This window comes from Physcomitrium patens, chromosome 18 (genome assembly GCF_059467195.1).
Source record: "Physcomitrium patens ecotype Gransden chromosome 18, ASM5946719v1, whole genome shotgun sequence".
Taxonomy (NCBI): domain Eukaryota; kingdom Viridiplantae; phylum Streptophyta; class Bryopsida; order Funariales; family Funariaceae; genus Physcomitrium; species Physcomitrium patens.
This window is the reverse complement of record NC_143427.1, coordinates 13073305-13088758: the sequence shown is the minus strand read 5'-3', so window position 1 is coordinate 13088758 and position 15454 is coordinate 13073305. Positions and strand designations below refer to the sequence as shown.

Below are 15454 nucleotides of genomic sequence, written 5' to 3'. Positions count from 1 at the left end.
TCGGAATCTGTAGATGGGTTCCAGCGAGTGGGCCTCGCCTCCTTCTGTGGTTAATCGATTCCAACTTTATCGGAATCGGACCCCAAATTTTGGCTTCGACAACAGATTCTACAGTGAATCCTCTAAAGAAGCTTCGGAGCTCTACATACGGTGGGAGTCACTTGCATGGCCGCCAATTTTATAAACACAAGTTGGTTCACTTCCATGTTCATCTTATTATATTCAAGTTTCGGCTTGTCAGGCATATGGGTTTCCTGCCTCCTTTCCTTAAAGTTAAAAGATTCAGGTAAAAGAAAAATGCAATACTGCAAATTGCTCGTACGCAAGTTGCGTGAGTTGCTGCAATCTAGGTAACCTCCTTTTACTTGGTCTTTTTTGAGGACATTGCGTATGGTGGCACTGTTTTCACGTGGATTCGTTGGACGCATGTTTTCGGTGTGTCTGCTGGTCGGTCCATGAGTGCAACTATATACTCTTACACATGCATCGTTATACACCTGATGCATAAGGAAAGATTAGAGTCTGGCTGTGGAGAAGAGCTTTATTTAGGACGTTGAATCGCCGCATTCAGAGACATTTGTGGCTGTTCGGTGTTGGGGAAAGTCTTTGAGGCTCTTGGGGGCGAAATCGGGCATAAATTGCAATCCACGACAAGTTCTACAGCGTGACGTCAAATGATTGACTAAGTTGTAGGAAGAAGCTTGTTATTTGTGATTTGACCGTGTTGGGCTTGTCTGCTGGGTTTTCCGTGGTGTGTCTCTGTAGGAAGTGTGTAAGATGTGTGGCCGTGTATGGTACGTCTTCGGGAGAGCGTGAGAGATAGCTTGTGGTTGACATTTCGCAGAACGGAGAGCTTACCTCCTTCCAAAACTTTCGCCTTGCCTGGCATTCCTGGCGCTGTCTCACCACATTTGCTGTCATCGCGGAATCAATTGCTTCGAAGCGCACACTACACATCTTTCGTTTTCTGCACCGAGTAGTACGGCGTTAAAGAGTTCCGGGGGCGGATTCTGGAGGATTTCGTAGCTGAATCCTGACCCAAGTAGCGTAGTCGAGGAACTGATAGAACCGATTGGCATTTCTCAAGGGCTTCTGAGACTCGGATCGTTTTCGTTTTTAGCACAACATTTGTTTTCTGTATGGAACGAATCAAAGTCGGATAGTGTACTGTGTAATTTTGTTGAACTCTCAGCGCTTATCTTATCTTTTCTCGGCCTAATTACAACGAAACCTCGATTTTATTGGATTTGTAACGATGGCCGACTCGCTGAAGAAGCAAGATCAGCAATCTAAGATGACTACAGATAGGACGCCGCTGCTGCCGAGCAAGAGACAGGACATGATTGAGGAGGATGTGTACGAAGATTATCACGAAGCCTCTGTGCCTAGCGCGGTTTTCAACCTCTCAACGACCATTGTGGGCGCTGGGATCATGGCACTGCCGGCCACCATGAAGGTGCTAGGTCTACCGCTGGGCATTCTCAGCATCATAATTATGGGGTTTCTCAGCGAGAATTCCATTCAAATTATGCTGCGATACTCTCGGCCGTCGGGAGCGAGGTCCTATGGTGGATTGATGGGAGATGCATTTGGCACATTAGGCCGTGTCGTGGTGCAGCTCTGTATCATAATCAACAACTTCGGCATCCTCATCGTGTACCTAATCATAATCGGCGACGTGTTGTCGGGAAGCACAGGAGGAGGGGAGCACTACACAGGTGTGCTTGAAGAGTGGGCGGGAGGCGCAACATGGTGGAATGAGCGCACCTTTGTTCTTTTCACTGTAATGGTTGTCATTCTTCTCCCGCTCGTCTCGCTCCGACATGTTGGTAAGTATTAAACCAATCTAATTGTTAAAATTCGTTTCTCCTCTACAAGTTTGCACTCATTCTTTGACTCGAATCTAGGCTTTTTCAGGTGAGTCTTGGTCATGTTTCTCCGCGCCGTAATTGAGTGGCTGGTTCTTGTGGTGATTGATTTCAGATTCTTTGAAGTGGACATCAGCTTTGTCAGTCGCACTGGCAGTTGTGTTCGTAGTCGTCATTGCCGGTGTTACGATGTGGAAACTCGTCGCTGGCGAAATTGTGTGGCCAAGGCTCACTCCAGATGTTTATGACCAACAGTCATTCTGGAAGGCCTTCACCGTCATTCCTGTCATAATGACTGCCTACATTTGTCATCACAACGGTACTGTCTTCGCAATCCCCTTCCTCTTGCACATCATTTTCTGTCCCTATTCAATCTTTTGGAATGTGTGCAGGTTTAGGGTTTGAGGGTCTTATATGATAGCCACTACATGCATCTCATTAATTTTGGACTTTTTGGGTGACTTACTACAGTACATCCAATTGCAAATGAGCTTGCCGGAACTGCCGACTCCTCCCACGAAACGATGAAGAATGTAGTGCAATGGTCGATGTTTCTGTGTGGCACTATCTACCTGTGCACTGCCACTTTTGGATATCTTCTCTTCGGAGAGGCAACGAGTCATGATATCTTGTCCAACTTTGACACCGACCTCGGTGTACCGTATTCCCATCTCATATGCATCATCGTCCGGATCAGTTACGCCGTGCATATCATGCTGGTATTCCCCCTCCTTAACTTCTCCCTTCGCCTCAACCTCGACGCCATCCTGTTCCCCAGGGCCACCCCTCTTGCTCACGATACAATTCGATTCTCTCTCGTCACGGGCTTCCTCATCTGCTGCATCTTCTTCGGTTCAGCTGTGGTACCCAACATATGGATTGCTTTTCAGTTCACTGGTGCAACCGCTACTGTTTGCTTGGGATTCATCTTCCCTGCTATCGTCTTGCTCAAGTAAGTCCACCTCCATGCTGCAAAGTTCATCGTTGTGATGCCAAACTTCCTTTGGCCTTGAAATTACGGATAGTTGATAACTATTTCTTTTGGTATTTAAAGAAATTGATCTACTTATTCTGATATTTGTGGATTTATTATCGTGTAGGGACAAGCCGTTGTTGGCAACCAAGAGCGACAAGAAGCAGGCCGTGGTGATGGTGATCCTCGCAATCCTCTCCAGCGTTGTTGCCGTTACCACGAACCTGTTCAACCTTTTCGAACCAGGAAAACCTGCAGGTCTCAACGGCTACTTCCTTCATTGAAGAGCGTAAACTAGGCACACAGGGATTATTTGGTTATGCTTTGAAATTGGATATGCCCTCTCAGCAAAATTCTCCTGCTCGGCGCAATAGCCACATTATGAACAGAGTTGATAGGTTTGTAATTAGCAAAGTCCTAAATTTGAATCTCTCAAATTCAAGGCCTCTGACATTGTTTTCCTTGTAGGAACTATCAACTACATTTTGTATTTATACAAATAGAACAGGTCAGTGCAAGAGCTGCAGATTAGGTGAATCATCTGTACACAGGATTTTGAAAGTGATTATAACGATCGTCTTTCTTTGTACTACCATATTCGAAGACTAGCACTCAAATGTGGTGTTGTATTTGTTAATACAAGTTGTCTTTGTGCCACAGCTTCAATTTATTGATAATGCTAGAGTAGATGTATTTCTTTTTGAAATTATCATCATCTGCATGATGGCGATTGTCGTTGAATGGGATGACTCTAAAAGTCTAGACCTTGAATACTCCAAGGTTTGGCATGCCATGTCAAGTTAACATCCAAGGTTATGGCATGTTATGGCATGGCAAACCATATTCTGATAACTTAACATGGCATAACTATGTTAACCATAAATTTCCATGGTTTTCCATACTTAATATCATAAATTTCCAAGGTTTGCCATGCCATAAATTTAAAATATTAAGTACCATGACATTGGACTGAAAACTTGAATCAAGGTGCCTAGGGTCCTTCCAGTGTATGAACACCAATCAACCCTGTTAGTAAGCCTCATGAATGGATACTAAGTCGTCCATTGAAGTGAAGATAGTGCTAAAGCTTTTTTTGGCAGAGAAAGTGGATTCAGTGTGGTCACCATCAGCATTCCCATTCCTTAACTCTGTGACTTAGTAGTGTCGCTCTTATGTAATATCAATCTGCAGGGCAAAGCAGGCATCTAGTGGATGAATGAGGCACTTACTAGCTCTGCTTCTCAGATGTCTTAATTTTGATGACCAAAACTCTCTTCTTCACAATTCTTTCACCTCATATTCACGTTCACTTGTACTACCTGCAACAAAATCCCTCACTACAGGATTGACAAGAGCAGCAACTCCCTGAGCAAGAGAGGCAAGGAACATTCACTTCTGATGTGCAAGGTTATGGCAAGGTTATGACAAGGTTATGGCAAGTTATATTATGGCATGGCAAACCTTGGAAATTTATGATATTAAGTATTGAATGATGTAATTTAATGTGATAATTTTTAGAACTATAAAAGCAATTTTCGTTCCTTTCAACTGAATCAATCAGGGTACAAGTGTTTGGTGATCATTTCTTCTGAAGAGGTAAATCTTGTGGACACTCGAATTTGTGATTTTATTTGCAAATTCAACAGCAAATGCAAGCAACTCTGATGAATCTGGTGAATAGTGTTCGAATGGAACAGTGTAGTCTAATGGGCATAGGAGCTTGAAATTCAAGGACTTGTGGCAAGGTCATGCGCTATTTTCATTTTTATCCATTTTGCCGAATATTCTAAGCCATGTTGAAATTATAGTGTTTTATGCTCCATTTACTAGTAGAATGTTGCAAGGTTGTGCTTTCAAAAGTGATATTGTCAACACACGTGCGACCTTCAAGCGAGTAAAAATGAAGGCTTTCATTCCCGTGAGGTCGAGAAGTTTACTTTGCCATTTAGAGATATAGAATGGAGTGGCAACCATTTTTTGACAAATTACTGATTACGTCTGACCATTTACAAAAGTATCTGCACCAGCCCACAGAAGAAAACCGAAAAGCGTCAGGAATAAACGAAGCAGTGCCATGATACCACTAACATCAGCTCTCCAATTGCTTGCCAAAGTTTAGCTATTTTTCAGTGCACAAAAAATGGTTGCCATTCCACATTCCAGATTTACACACATCATGATGCCTGTAGTCTTCGTGGTGCGAAAATCTTTGCCGCAGGAGCGAAAGAAGCAATAGTGTAACAATTAATCACTAACATGGCTTAACTTTTAAAGAAGCCATTGCTGAAACGGAGTTTAACACCAATACACATTTGTTCACAAGATTATGCCTCTACCATAGGTTCCGGTCCCGAGGAGTCTGTGGCTGAAGTAGGTGTTTCAGCAGACGCTGCAGCAGAAGCAGAGGCACTTGACGTCACTACATTGAACAAAGTATTCTTGATAACCTGCGACATAAGCCCGTGCAGCTGCTCCACAGTTATCTTGGAACTGTCACGCGATATCTTGGCAAGCTGTGACTCTTCCTGCAAAGGTGAGTCAAACCATTTCTTTTACACATGAAGCAAGTGCACAAAAAAACGAATGGCCGATCAAAAGCTATTGTGCACGAAAGGACTTCTCACGGTAGACTGAGCAACAAAACAACAAACCTCAGCTCTCGATCCAAATAATCAGTCGAATTGACAAAAACGATGTGTCAGAATTTCTCAAAGGACAAAAAGGATCGACTAATAGATTGGGTAATTAAGCTTCAATGATGACCCATACCTCCTTTTTCTTTTGCACTGGCATGAAGAACCCTCCCATACGCCCAGAATGAGCTAGCTGACTCTCTGCTTGCTCCAGTTTCTCGGCTGGAAAAACAATTCCCCTAGTTAGAATTAAGATCCAATCAAATATGACTAATTTTCCGCATTGTAAACCTTAGTAAACTACAAACCATTCTCAACGACATATCAAACCAGTACCAGCATCAACCTGCTCAACAATACATGCATCATTCTAATATGATGATTCGACATTGATATAAACACCATGACCAAGGGCACCACGTCATTGCTCCTTCATAACCTGTACCCAGAATATCAACAAACGCATAACCATCTGATACTGAGGACCCTGATAAAAAGGATGGCTTTTCGTAGCTTACCAAGATCGGCCACTTGTCCTGCCACATAATCTCGATTGGCGAGCAAAGGTGAGGATGAAAGAGTATTGACCCAATATTTATTCCAGAGGAGGTCCAGGAGGTGCGAATCCAATGACGACTTAAAATAGGTTATATCAAGAGAATAATACTGCAACCTCACACAGAAACCGTAAACGAATTTCTCCTTCAATTGCCGATTAAAAACATAACACAATACCAAAGCACCCAAAACCGTGAAACCATTTCAAAGCAAGTTAGATGGAGATAAAAACCACGACATGTGCACCATCACCCTATTGAAAATGGCATAACAAGGTAGATCATTACCTGTTTATAATGAACACCAAAATCCTCAATTTTGTTTAAAGGTATCGTTTGATACTCAGATGGGGGTTCATCTGGCGGCTTGTAACCCTGAGGATAGGTGCGGAATGCTCCAATCTCAACTTTTCCAGCAGACACAGTGCGTGTTGGATCAATTACCACGGCTAAGAAGGGCTCCTGATAAGTCTGATTCAACATTTGAGTGGATACATCGATACCTGAAAGCCAACATCCATAGCCAGGATGCGAATGGTACCAGCCTACCACGTTTTCTAGCCTTCCCACCTGCGTGATGTATCCAATGACAATATAACTTCACCATTCTTGAAGCAATATTATCTACATTCGAGGCCGTCAATATATTCAAGCTGAATAACTCAACAAGACTGGAAGTAGAGAAGATGTAAATGAATTTGAGAGAGATCTACCTGTTTATTTGTTTGAGAGTACTGCACCATATACTCATAAGCATCTGCTTGAGCATTCACTCGAGTCTCCGTGCCCTCTACTGGCAAAGCAAATGCATCCATTATTATTATAGTATCTCCATCCGTCTTTCCCTGCATCAAGCCCATGACCTCAATCGTGCCACCTGATCGGGAATGAACGACCATCTGCACAGGAGGTAAACTAAGTAGAAGTCGTTAAAATTGTCCCTACTAAATAGCTGCTGAAATAGAAACGAACTAATAAAATGAAAAGGCTAGCAATCAAAATCAACGATTTTACACCCGCACCAAAGACAAGGCAAGGTCAGGAGCAAAAGACCTGGTCAGTAAAAAAAAAACAAAGAAGCCAACAAAGATCATAGATTGCATCTCTGGACGCAACCAAAAACGAGTAATAACCATGATATCTAAATATAAACCACACACACGATAGGGGCCCTCGGTACGCTTGTACTCATTCACCAGAAAGCGATTAGTGCATTAGTTTCTAGTGACGTAAACGTTTCAATGACAGGGAGGTCAAGGGAGAACTAATTCAGTAAAATCCATCCACCATCTTGGAGGGCGCAGTTTCTCTACTATAACCTATCGAAGCGTCGTCTGAGAATTAACATAATAAAAGGACTACCTGAAACGTTAGGCCTACATTAAAAGTTTTCCGATGCAAACAACTACCAAGCTGAATTGCCTCAAGATGAAACTACAATAAATTTTGTAAGGTTAAGTGGTCACCATCAGCCTTAAATCTTGTTCTTCTTCGATAGGACTTATAAGTTACCAAGAAAAACCTAGATAGAAGAGCACAAGAGTTACGCTCGCATGGGTGTCTAGGCTAAGTATAATCACGAAATCAGATTCATACTGAAACAAGCCCCCACGGAAAAACAGACAAAGTAAAACCTATCATCCTCTAATTGAAGCACGCCAAATTAGGGCTAGAAGAGAAGCACTGATGGAAATCGAGGAAACCGGCGAACCTTGAGCAGCGCGAGGGCGGATATTTTGACGTTTTTGAAGAAGTGAGGGTCGCGATTCCAAGGCTTCAGCTGTTGGATGCTGCTCTGAGAAGCCTCGTCGTACTCAAAGATGGCATCGGAATCTGAAGCAGCTGCGGGTGATTCCATGGCGACGATATTGTTCTCAATCTCCCATGTCTGGCGAGCTACCATCGCAGAGGACGTGGAGGCCTCCATCTCTTCCCGCGCTCTAGCCCTTTCCCACTCCGTTCTTTCTAATCTCTTCCACGACGGCTTGCTTCAATTCCAATATCAGCCGTCCTACAATAAAACGGGCAACCTCTTCATACTTACTGCATAACCTACACACACAGAGGGAATTCCAACTAAATCTATTTCTCCTCAATTTGCACCATGGAGCACAAATTCAAGTCATCCCACCTCCTTCCTCGTCAATCTCCAATTTGGGCCCTTCACCAATGTTATTGATACCAAGCAAAAACATAAAAAACTAAAATTATATATCCTCAGCCAGAAAATTGTCAGCTTTGCATTCAAAAACTTGTTCTCCCTACCAACCCACCACCGTTATCAAAGGCAAACCAACATCAGAGCTGTACAAGAATAGGTCCGACGGTGTTCAAGGGCTCCAACTCTCTCGGGACGAAAAAGAGACCTCACGTGTAGCCCTAAGTCTCTGGTTCAGGAACAACTCATATAGATGAACAGAGGTCTTTAAATTCGTTGACACATGGTGTTACAAATAAGCTTAAACACGATTAGGCGGTAAATCTTTCATCCAATTATAGCATCCGTGACCTGCTGCAACAATGCTTGTATTGATACTTTGGAGAGGGAACTGTAGTTAATGGTTGCTGCTACTACTTTTGCTCACAAATGTGAGGTAGAGCCTTGAGAAGTTTGTTGATCAGGTTGTAGGGTTTATGACTTCCAACTCTGTAATTTGTACTCTTGGGTCCCTGGATCCTTTTTCTTTAGCACCAACTGGAGCACCGTGAGTGATTCTTCCGTTGTTTCACATAGCCTCTACAATAATGGTGTTTGTCCAGCTTTTGCGGGAGACAGCAGTGGTGGTGAACATGAAGCTAAAATTTGGTGCTCATTCCATCCGCTTAGTTGAGATTTGGATTGATTCCACCACTAGACATGAATATAATGTTTCACTATGGATATAAACGAAAAAACACGATGAGTGGCTTAGAGCTTGCTTTGTATTTAGGTGTTCATAATTTCATTCAGAATCCTCTTTTGTAAGTGCGACGATCTTTACCCAAACGCGATATCTGAAACTTTTCAAATCTAATGTAGACCGTGGCCCCTCGACATCCTGGTCGCTCGAGATGACGGAGGAGACTGAGACTGCACTGTTGTAGAAGCATTTCGACATGGAAGTGACCAACTCCGTTTAAAAAATATGCGGTGATAAGCCGAAGGTAGTATATATGTGAAGAGGAAAGAGGACAGTGCCTGTACGGAGCATGTATGAGCCGATTTTTTTCTCTAGGATGTGTGAATTTCAGTCGTAAATAAGTTATGTTCTGGTGTTGTTGAATCTACCAATAAACTCTGATTTGTGCGTTTTTTTTTTAAGATTTCAGGCCCTCGAGAATAGGACGGTAATTTAAGGTGCTGAAAGGTGTTGTGTCCAAGGAGCTTAATGAATGTATTTCGACTAGAAAAGTGGTAAATGTGGCGCTTAATAGTTAACCTTCTTGACCTACCCTGGGTACTAAATATTCGTGTATGCTGGTGGTCGTGAAGTATGTGAGCTCGCACGTGGAGATATGAGTGAATACAACGCAGTTTATTATGAGGAACAGCTTATACCTTGTAATGTGCCTGGCACAGACTGGAGATTTCCATTGTATCATAATACTTGTGAAAGACTTTTTAGCATTTACGAAGGCAATACATAAACCCTAATGGATTGGTTTAATTCATTAAATTTTAACATCACTGGAATCATCCGTTTTTGGAGGCTTTTAGGTTACTGTAGTTTAGGCATTTACAAGCAGTGTCAACTTTATGGAGTTATTATCATGGTTCATTGTTGCAGGGTCATCTTTACATCATCGATATATTGCAGTCCGTTGATTTAGATCATGTTCATGCTCCAAATTTCCGAAGCGAAGTCGGCTTGGATATGTCAGTACACCTCCCATCTCCTGTCTTGCTCCTGTAGGTAACTGTTGGTTTAAGTTAATTGCTTGGTAATGCTAGCTAGCATTCAGCCTCCTGTTAGTGCTTTGGAAATGCTTGCCGACAGTTCGGTAATACTTTTTTGGACAAGTATCATTTATGAATTTTTAGATAAGCTTTGTGCCTTTGGAGATGTCTAGCCATTTGACCATCGGCATTTTGTGAAATAACCTATCGAAGACGACGCATATCAGTTCCATTGGGTGATTTAGTGCTTGAAGGATTGTATTAACATGCAGCAGGACTTTTCAGGAGTTGGGTTGTCACCAGAGGAAAGAGTTCGTGCTGATGAAGCTGAAGATCTGGCTACAGGTTAAGCCATTAGTGATCACGAGGACGGCAATTTCTCATAAAAATCCTAAAACCATTGCTGAACTTGATGGTTCTAAAGGTCTTGCTACAAGCCAGGTCCAGAGCCGCTTTGAAGCTGCTGATGGAGCTCCTAAGAATGTTGCATGACCCGCTGAGAATCAACGTGAAGTTACCAGAGATCTTGCCACAAGTGGAATCAAGAATGACGATGAAGACGATGGATTTTGAGATAATACCGAGGTTGAAGATGGCAGAGATGATGTCCGTCCGGCTGACAGCACCCCGTAAGAGGCTGCATGTTCATCTAGCTGGGAGAGGGAACCCAAAGAAAACAATGAAATAGCAAGCTTTTAAGAGCCTTGGGGTAAAAAGAAAAGAAAAAAGAACTAGGCGAAGTCTAAATGTACGAGAAAGGCAAGTGATGTTTTCAATTCAATTCGTCAGGAGTTTCAAATTTTAATCATAAAAAATTTGAACCAGTTAGTAAATAACTCGCTGTCAGTTTTCCCTGCAGATCGCAATTACAGTTTCAGACTTTGTTTCTACACATTTTGAAACTATTGTTTCCTAAACAAGAGTGTATCACAACGCTAAGTATCCGGCGATCGCTCACCTCAAGATCATGCCATGGTCTACACAATATAAACTGTGCACCCAAATTTTCTGTGATGGGAATCATAAACAACTTTCCAGTTCATTGCGATACAGAAGATCTGTGAAGAGACTACCCTATTGGGGTGATAAGTGGACACATGCAGGGATGTGTGTCCCGCATTTTTCATGCATTAGATGTGCCTCTGGGTCCAGAGAGTTAATTACACAACTGGTTTATCAAGCAACACAAGCTTAAACTGCAGTGAGCTCACTGCGATGGTAGCACAAGCTCATTTCAATTAACAGGGGTTTAGATTTCCGGACGCTTGCATGACAGCCAAAAGCTATAACGAAGCATTTGCTTCATGCCTGCAAACATGTTACACGTTCATTCATCGCGCTCAATCAATTATATTCTGTCATGATTGAAATCTGATACTTGAAGACATACGGTTTGCCTTTCACAAAGAAAGTAACCACGGTGTCTTAATGCCTATAAAGAGTAACAGGTTCTTGGGCTCATGGTATAACCAATAGGAGACATAACACTTTCTATGCTCCATCGAAGTTAAGCCCCCGCCTAGAAAGTCTGACTTGCTACTATCCCTGTAGAAGTTCGAGAAAATATCAGCAACACAAATCCAACCCATAAAAAGGAACAGTTGTGGAGATAGACAGTCGTGATATATGCAAGGCAACATTCTGGAGTGATTATGCTCCACCGATTTGTGACTCGTACCAGTGAATCTTTCCTCACCTGTGTTATATTGGCAGCTCGTTGAAACATTTCTTCCATTGTTCACACGCAGCCGACGAGAAACTGAAACAGCCATCCTCTAAGTCTCCAGGAACAATGACCTTGGAATTGTAAAACATGGCAAGCTTAGTCAGGTTAACCTCGACTTAGATGCGAACAAACTCACCAATATGACAACATCCCAAAAACTTCACACCCAAAACACTTCATCGATTTCAGTAGTAAAACAATTCAACATCTTTAACATAACCAACGATCTAGGTCTAATAAGACCAATAGCAAGTAAGTGCAAGCAAAGATGAGGCACTCTAGGAGCTCACCTGGTTGATATACAGCGAGTGACACAGAGAACTAACATAACATCCTGTCGGTGGCAACTGAGCTATGAAGGGATAACTGTACTGAGGTTAGAGCTGGCGAGCAATGCGAATCTTCTCCACGTGATTTTGGAAAGTTTGCGCTTGTGCTTGTTCGAAGTCCTCCATCTCGCTCACTAGCTTTCGCCATCGTTCGCATTCGCCTCTGAGAGACTTAGCGTCTTCCTCGTACTTCCTCAACGCCAAATGCTGAGAGGCGAAATGCTCCCGCGCATTTTCAGCTGCTTCTTGCAGCCTTCCATTCTCAGTTTCGCTCCGTTCAAGCAACACACGAGCTGTTCGAAGCTCAGATCGCACGAGCTCGGCAGCTGCCTCAGCACTCTCACGGGCAGAATTGATCTGAGAAATTTCTGAGGAATTTGCACTGTAGGCTCGTCTTAATTCATCTCGGTCCCGTTCCAGAGCATCCGCCCTCGAGTTCTCCCTCTCAAGCTGCTTCGCAAGCCTTTCCACCGTGTCCTGAAGAGTTCGTGCAGATTCCTTCACTGCTGCCAACTCTCCCGACACTCTCTCCAACTTGATTTGGGCCTCAGCCATTTGATTCAGTAACGCACCTTTATCTTTGTCGAAGTTCGCTCGCACGTGCTCTAAGTTTCGAAGCTCCACTTCCATCTTGTGCGCTTTCATTCTGTGTTCGCTGCACTCAAGAGTAACAGCTTTCTTCTCCTTCTTCACTTCCTCGAGCAAACGATTGAGATCGGCATTCTTGGATTCGGCATGTCCAAGCATCTGCAGCGTCTTGCTATGCTCTCTGTCTCCATCAGCCAACCTCTGCTCCAGAGACAAGACCTTCGACGTCATTTCATAACTTTCTCTTATCCTATCAGCCTTTTGCGTGTCCATCACCTGATGCACTGACCTCAGGCTTGAATTCTCCGCAGTCAACCATTCTAGCCTCTCATTCAAAGTGGATACTTGCTGGCGGTGCAATTCAAGATCGTGCTCCAGCACCGCGTTCCGTTCCCGCATGGCTGTCTCACCGGAACTTTGGAATCGAATTTCACCACTCAAAGCAGCAACTGTCTGCTGCAGACCTGCAACCTCTCGCCGGCGAACCTCCAATTCATTCAGCCGCTCTGCTCCATCTAACCTCGATTTAGATACAAGTTCACTTACCTCCTCCTTAACCTTCAGGAAATCCTTGTCTGACCTTGACTTGGACAAAAGCTTGTTAACTTGCTCCTTGACCGTTCGCAAGTCCTTCTCTAGCGGTGTAGTCTTGGTTAAGTCCAAGACTTGTCGAAGTGCTGAAGCTTCACTGCCACGACCATCGACGCACTCTACTCTAACATTTGAATCCAAACTGTAATCTAGGGTTCCTGCAGGTGGTCGCCGGGGTTTCTTTGTGCTGCGCCACCCATCGATAGGTCCCATTCCTGGCTCCTCAACTGGAAAAGAAAATCTCCGACCACTTCTTCTCACAGCTTCTCCCACAGGGACCTCCCCAACATCAGCCATTCCTGAGGCCTCAGCGAAATTTCGGAGCACGTACATATCATCAAAGGTTACTCCGGAACCACCATATCCACCGAAAACGTAAAGAGCTTGATTAACTTTAGCAATCAGACTGTGAGCTGCTCGACCACCAGGGCTATTCGACAGTCCCTCCGCCGCTCCATCCTCAGCTCGTTTGCGAGCTCGCACCTTCGCAACCGGTTCTTGAGGAAATAGGTGCCATGTCAAACGAATTTGACTACCGTAGCCCGAGTCAACCTTGAGTGCACACATATCCCTCAGACGCTCAATCCCATTCCGACCTCCATGAAACACAATCAAATTCTCTCCGAACAAAGTAGCGGCGTGGTTTGAGCGTTGCACTGGAGGAATCCCTTTCATTTGAGGACCTCCCCATGTGTTAGTAGCGCTGTTGTAAACACTGAGGTTGTTAGCAGATCCAATGATGCCATGCACGCCTTTACCTCCGTAAATGATCACGTTCTCCCCTACGCAGGTCATGGTGTGATAGCCTCGACCGGCGGGAGGAGGACCCTCTGGCTTGAGAATCTCCCATTCCAGCGTACCGGTGTCGAGAACAGCGAGGTCGCTGAGCCATTTGGAGTCCACACCGCCATAACCGCCATACACTAAGATTGCATTTGATCGCAAGGGATGCGCAACAGCCGCGTGAGTGCCTAGTAATCTGCCCGCCAACGGCCCTGCTGTCGCTGAACTCGTCCATTCAAGAGTCTTGGTGCTAAGCATGTGCACATCACCATGCATGACGTCTCTGTCACTCCCACCAATGACCCACAATTCCCCGTCACCTGTAAGAGTCGCGGTATGGTAAGCTCGTGGACTGAAGGCACAATGAGCCTGCAGCTGCTGCCATTGCTCTGTCTCCGTGTCGAACACCCACGCATCGTTGAAGAATATGTTTCCGATCCGACCACCGAGCACAAAAATCTGTTTTCCAACCAGCGTAGCGGTGTGCCCTGCTCTGCCTTTGAGATTCCTGTGCCCAGGCAATCGCTGCCACTTGAATTGTACCATCAGTGGTGGACTTTCTCAGCGTCACAATCACGTCTTCTCAAGCTGCTCATCACACACACTCACTTCTCATCATAAAGACGCAGATCCTCTCTCAAAGCTGGCAACCCAAACCAAAACTCTAACACCACAATGCCTTGCCCTCATTCGCAATACACTCTTGATCTTCGCCGCAGTGCGAGTTCACTCATTCACTCCAGACCACAACAACGAACAACCAACTCCCCTCAGATTCTCTAAATTGCAAATTACTAATTACATCCTCCCATTTCAAAAACGCCACAAGCAACTCACTAGGTGAAACTACACGATTTCAAATGATTTCCAAAACCTCTCAAGACTTCGAGCCCAAAACCCGAAATCGGAAATCTTAGCGTTCAGGAACAAAATCTCTGAGTTACAAAAAAAAAAAAAAAAAAGCACTGCTAAGTATTCCTGAATTGGAGCCAAGTCTCAGACTTCCCACAACTGTTGGTCAAATTGGAATCCTAATTGAACGACACAAATCTCATAGCAAATCGATACGGTAAACTTGAGGTGTTCACAGCAATGCTTCAAGTATGGATGTCAAGCACGCATTTCAGCAACCCAAAACGATACAGGAATTTCTGCAGCGGAATCGTTAATCGGAAGCAGAATTCGGTGTTATGCGGTAGGTTAAGAGAAGGGTTGATATTGACGTTGCATCCTGAGTAGGTTTAATCAGAAAACCCACAAAGCACTGTGGGTGTGCCCTCGGAGTCGATAGCTTGAAGTTCACTCTTTCACCACAAGACAACGACATACTGATTACCTGCAAACCCTAATTTCGCCGAAGCTGCTTGGAAAAACTTGAGATCTTGTGATTGTTGGCTTGCCTGAGGTGGCATTTCACAAGCTCATCCATTGGCCTTTCACCAACCCCAAAATCAGAAGTTCTGAATTCTGTTAATGAAAAATATACAAAAAAGAGAATTTAAAAGTTAAAAGTAAGAGATTTGGGTTTT

The 15454-nt window shown here is 44.0% G+C and overlaps 3 protein-coding genes and 1 long non-coding RNA gene across 5 annotated transcripts; 2 read left to right on the top strand and 2 right to left on the bottom strand.

Annotated features, from left to right (window-relative positions):
* Positions 1–512: 512 nt before the first annotated feature.
* On the top strand, positions 513–3507 carry LOC112295376 (amino acid transporter AVT6A). The gene is made up of 4 exons (XM_024546886.3): positions 513–1829; positions 1984–2187; positions 2340–2820; positions 2969–3507. The coding sequence occupies exons 1-4, from the start codon at positions 1256–1258 to the stop codon at positions 3123–3125; spliced, it is 1416 nt and encodes a 471-aa protein (XP_024402654.1). The 5' UTR covers positions 513–1255; the 3' UTR covers positions 3126–3507.
* A 1225-nt stretch (positions 3508–4732) lies between these two features.
* LOC112295377 (COP9 signalosome complex subunit 5) lies at positions 4733–8514 on the bottom strand. 2 transcript variants are annotated; one of them, XM_024546887.3, is made up of 7 exons: positions 7743–8514; positions 6745–6930; positions 6320–6601; positions 5993–6140; positions 5611–5696; positions 5178–5366; positions 4733–4859 (listed from the first exon to the last, which is right to left on the bottom strand). In XM_024546887.3, exons 1-7 carry the CDS (start codon positions 7956–7958, stop codon positions 4848–4850), a joined length of 1119 nt encoding a protein of 372 aa, XP_024402655.1. In that variant the 5' UTR covers positions 7959–8514; the 3' UTR covers positions 4733–4847. The 2 variants fall into 2 exon arrangements, with proteins under 2 accessions (XP_024402655.1, XP_090100443.1); XM_090244317.1 differs by lacking the exon at positions 4733–4859 and having other exon boundaries at positions 4964–5366; positions 7743–8498.
* Positions 8515–8572: 58 nt separating this feature from the next.
* LOC112295378 (uncharacterized) lies at positions 8573–10847 on the top strand. The gene is made up of 3 exons (XR_016498265.1): positions 8573–8837; positions 9051–9887; positions 10194–10847. It is a non-coding gene; the product is annotated as an uncharacterized LOC112295378 (long non-coding RNA).
* A 233-nt stretch (positions 10848–11080) lies between these two features.
* LOC112295375 (uncharacterized) lies at positions 11081–15252 on the bottom strand. The gene is made up of 3 exons (XM_024546885.3): positions 11925–15252; positions 11605–11705; positions 11081–11453 (listed from the first exon to the last, which is right to left on the bottom strand). The coding sequence occupies exon 1, from the start codon at positions 14469–14471 to the stop codon at positions 12012–12014; it is 2460 nt and encodes an 819-aa protein (XP_024402653.1). The 5' UTR covers positions 14472–15252; the 3' UTR covers positions 11081–11453; positions 11605–11705; positions 11925–12011.
* Positions 15253–15454: the final 202 nt, after the last annotated feature.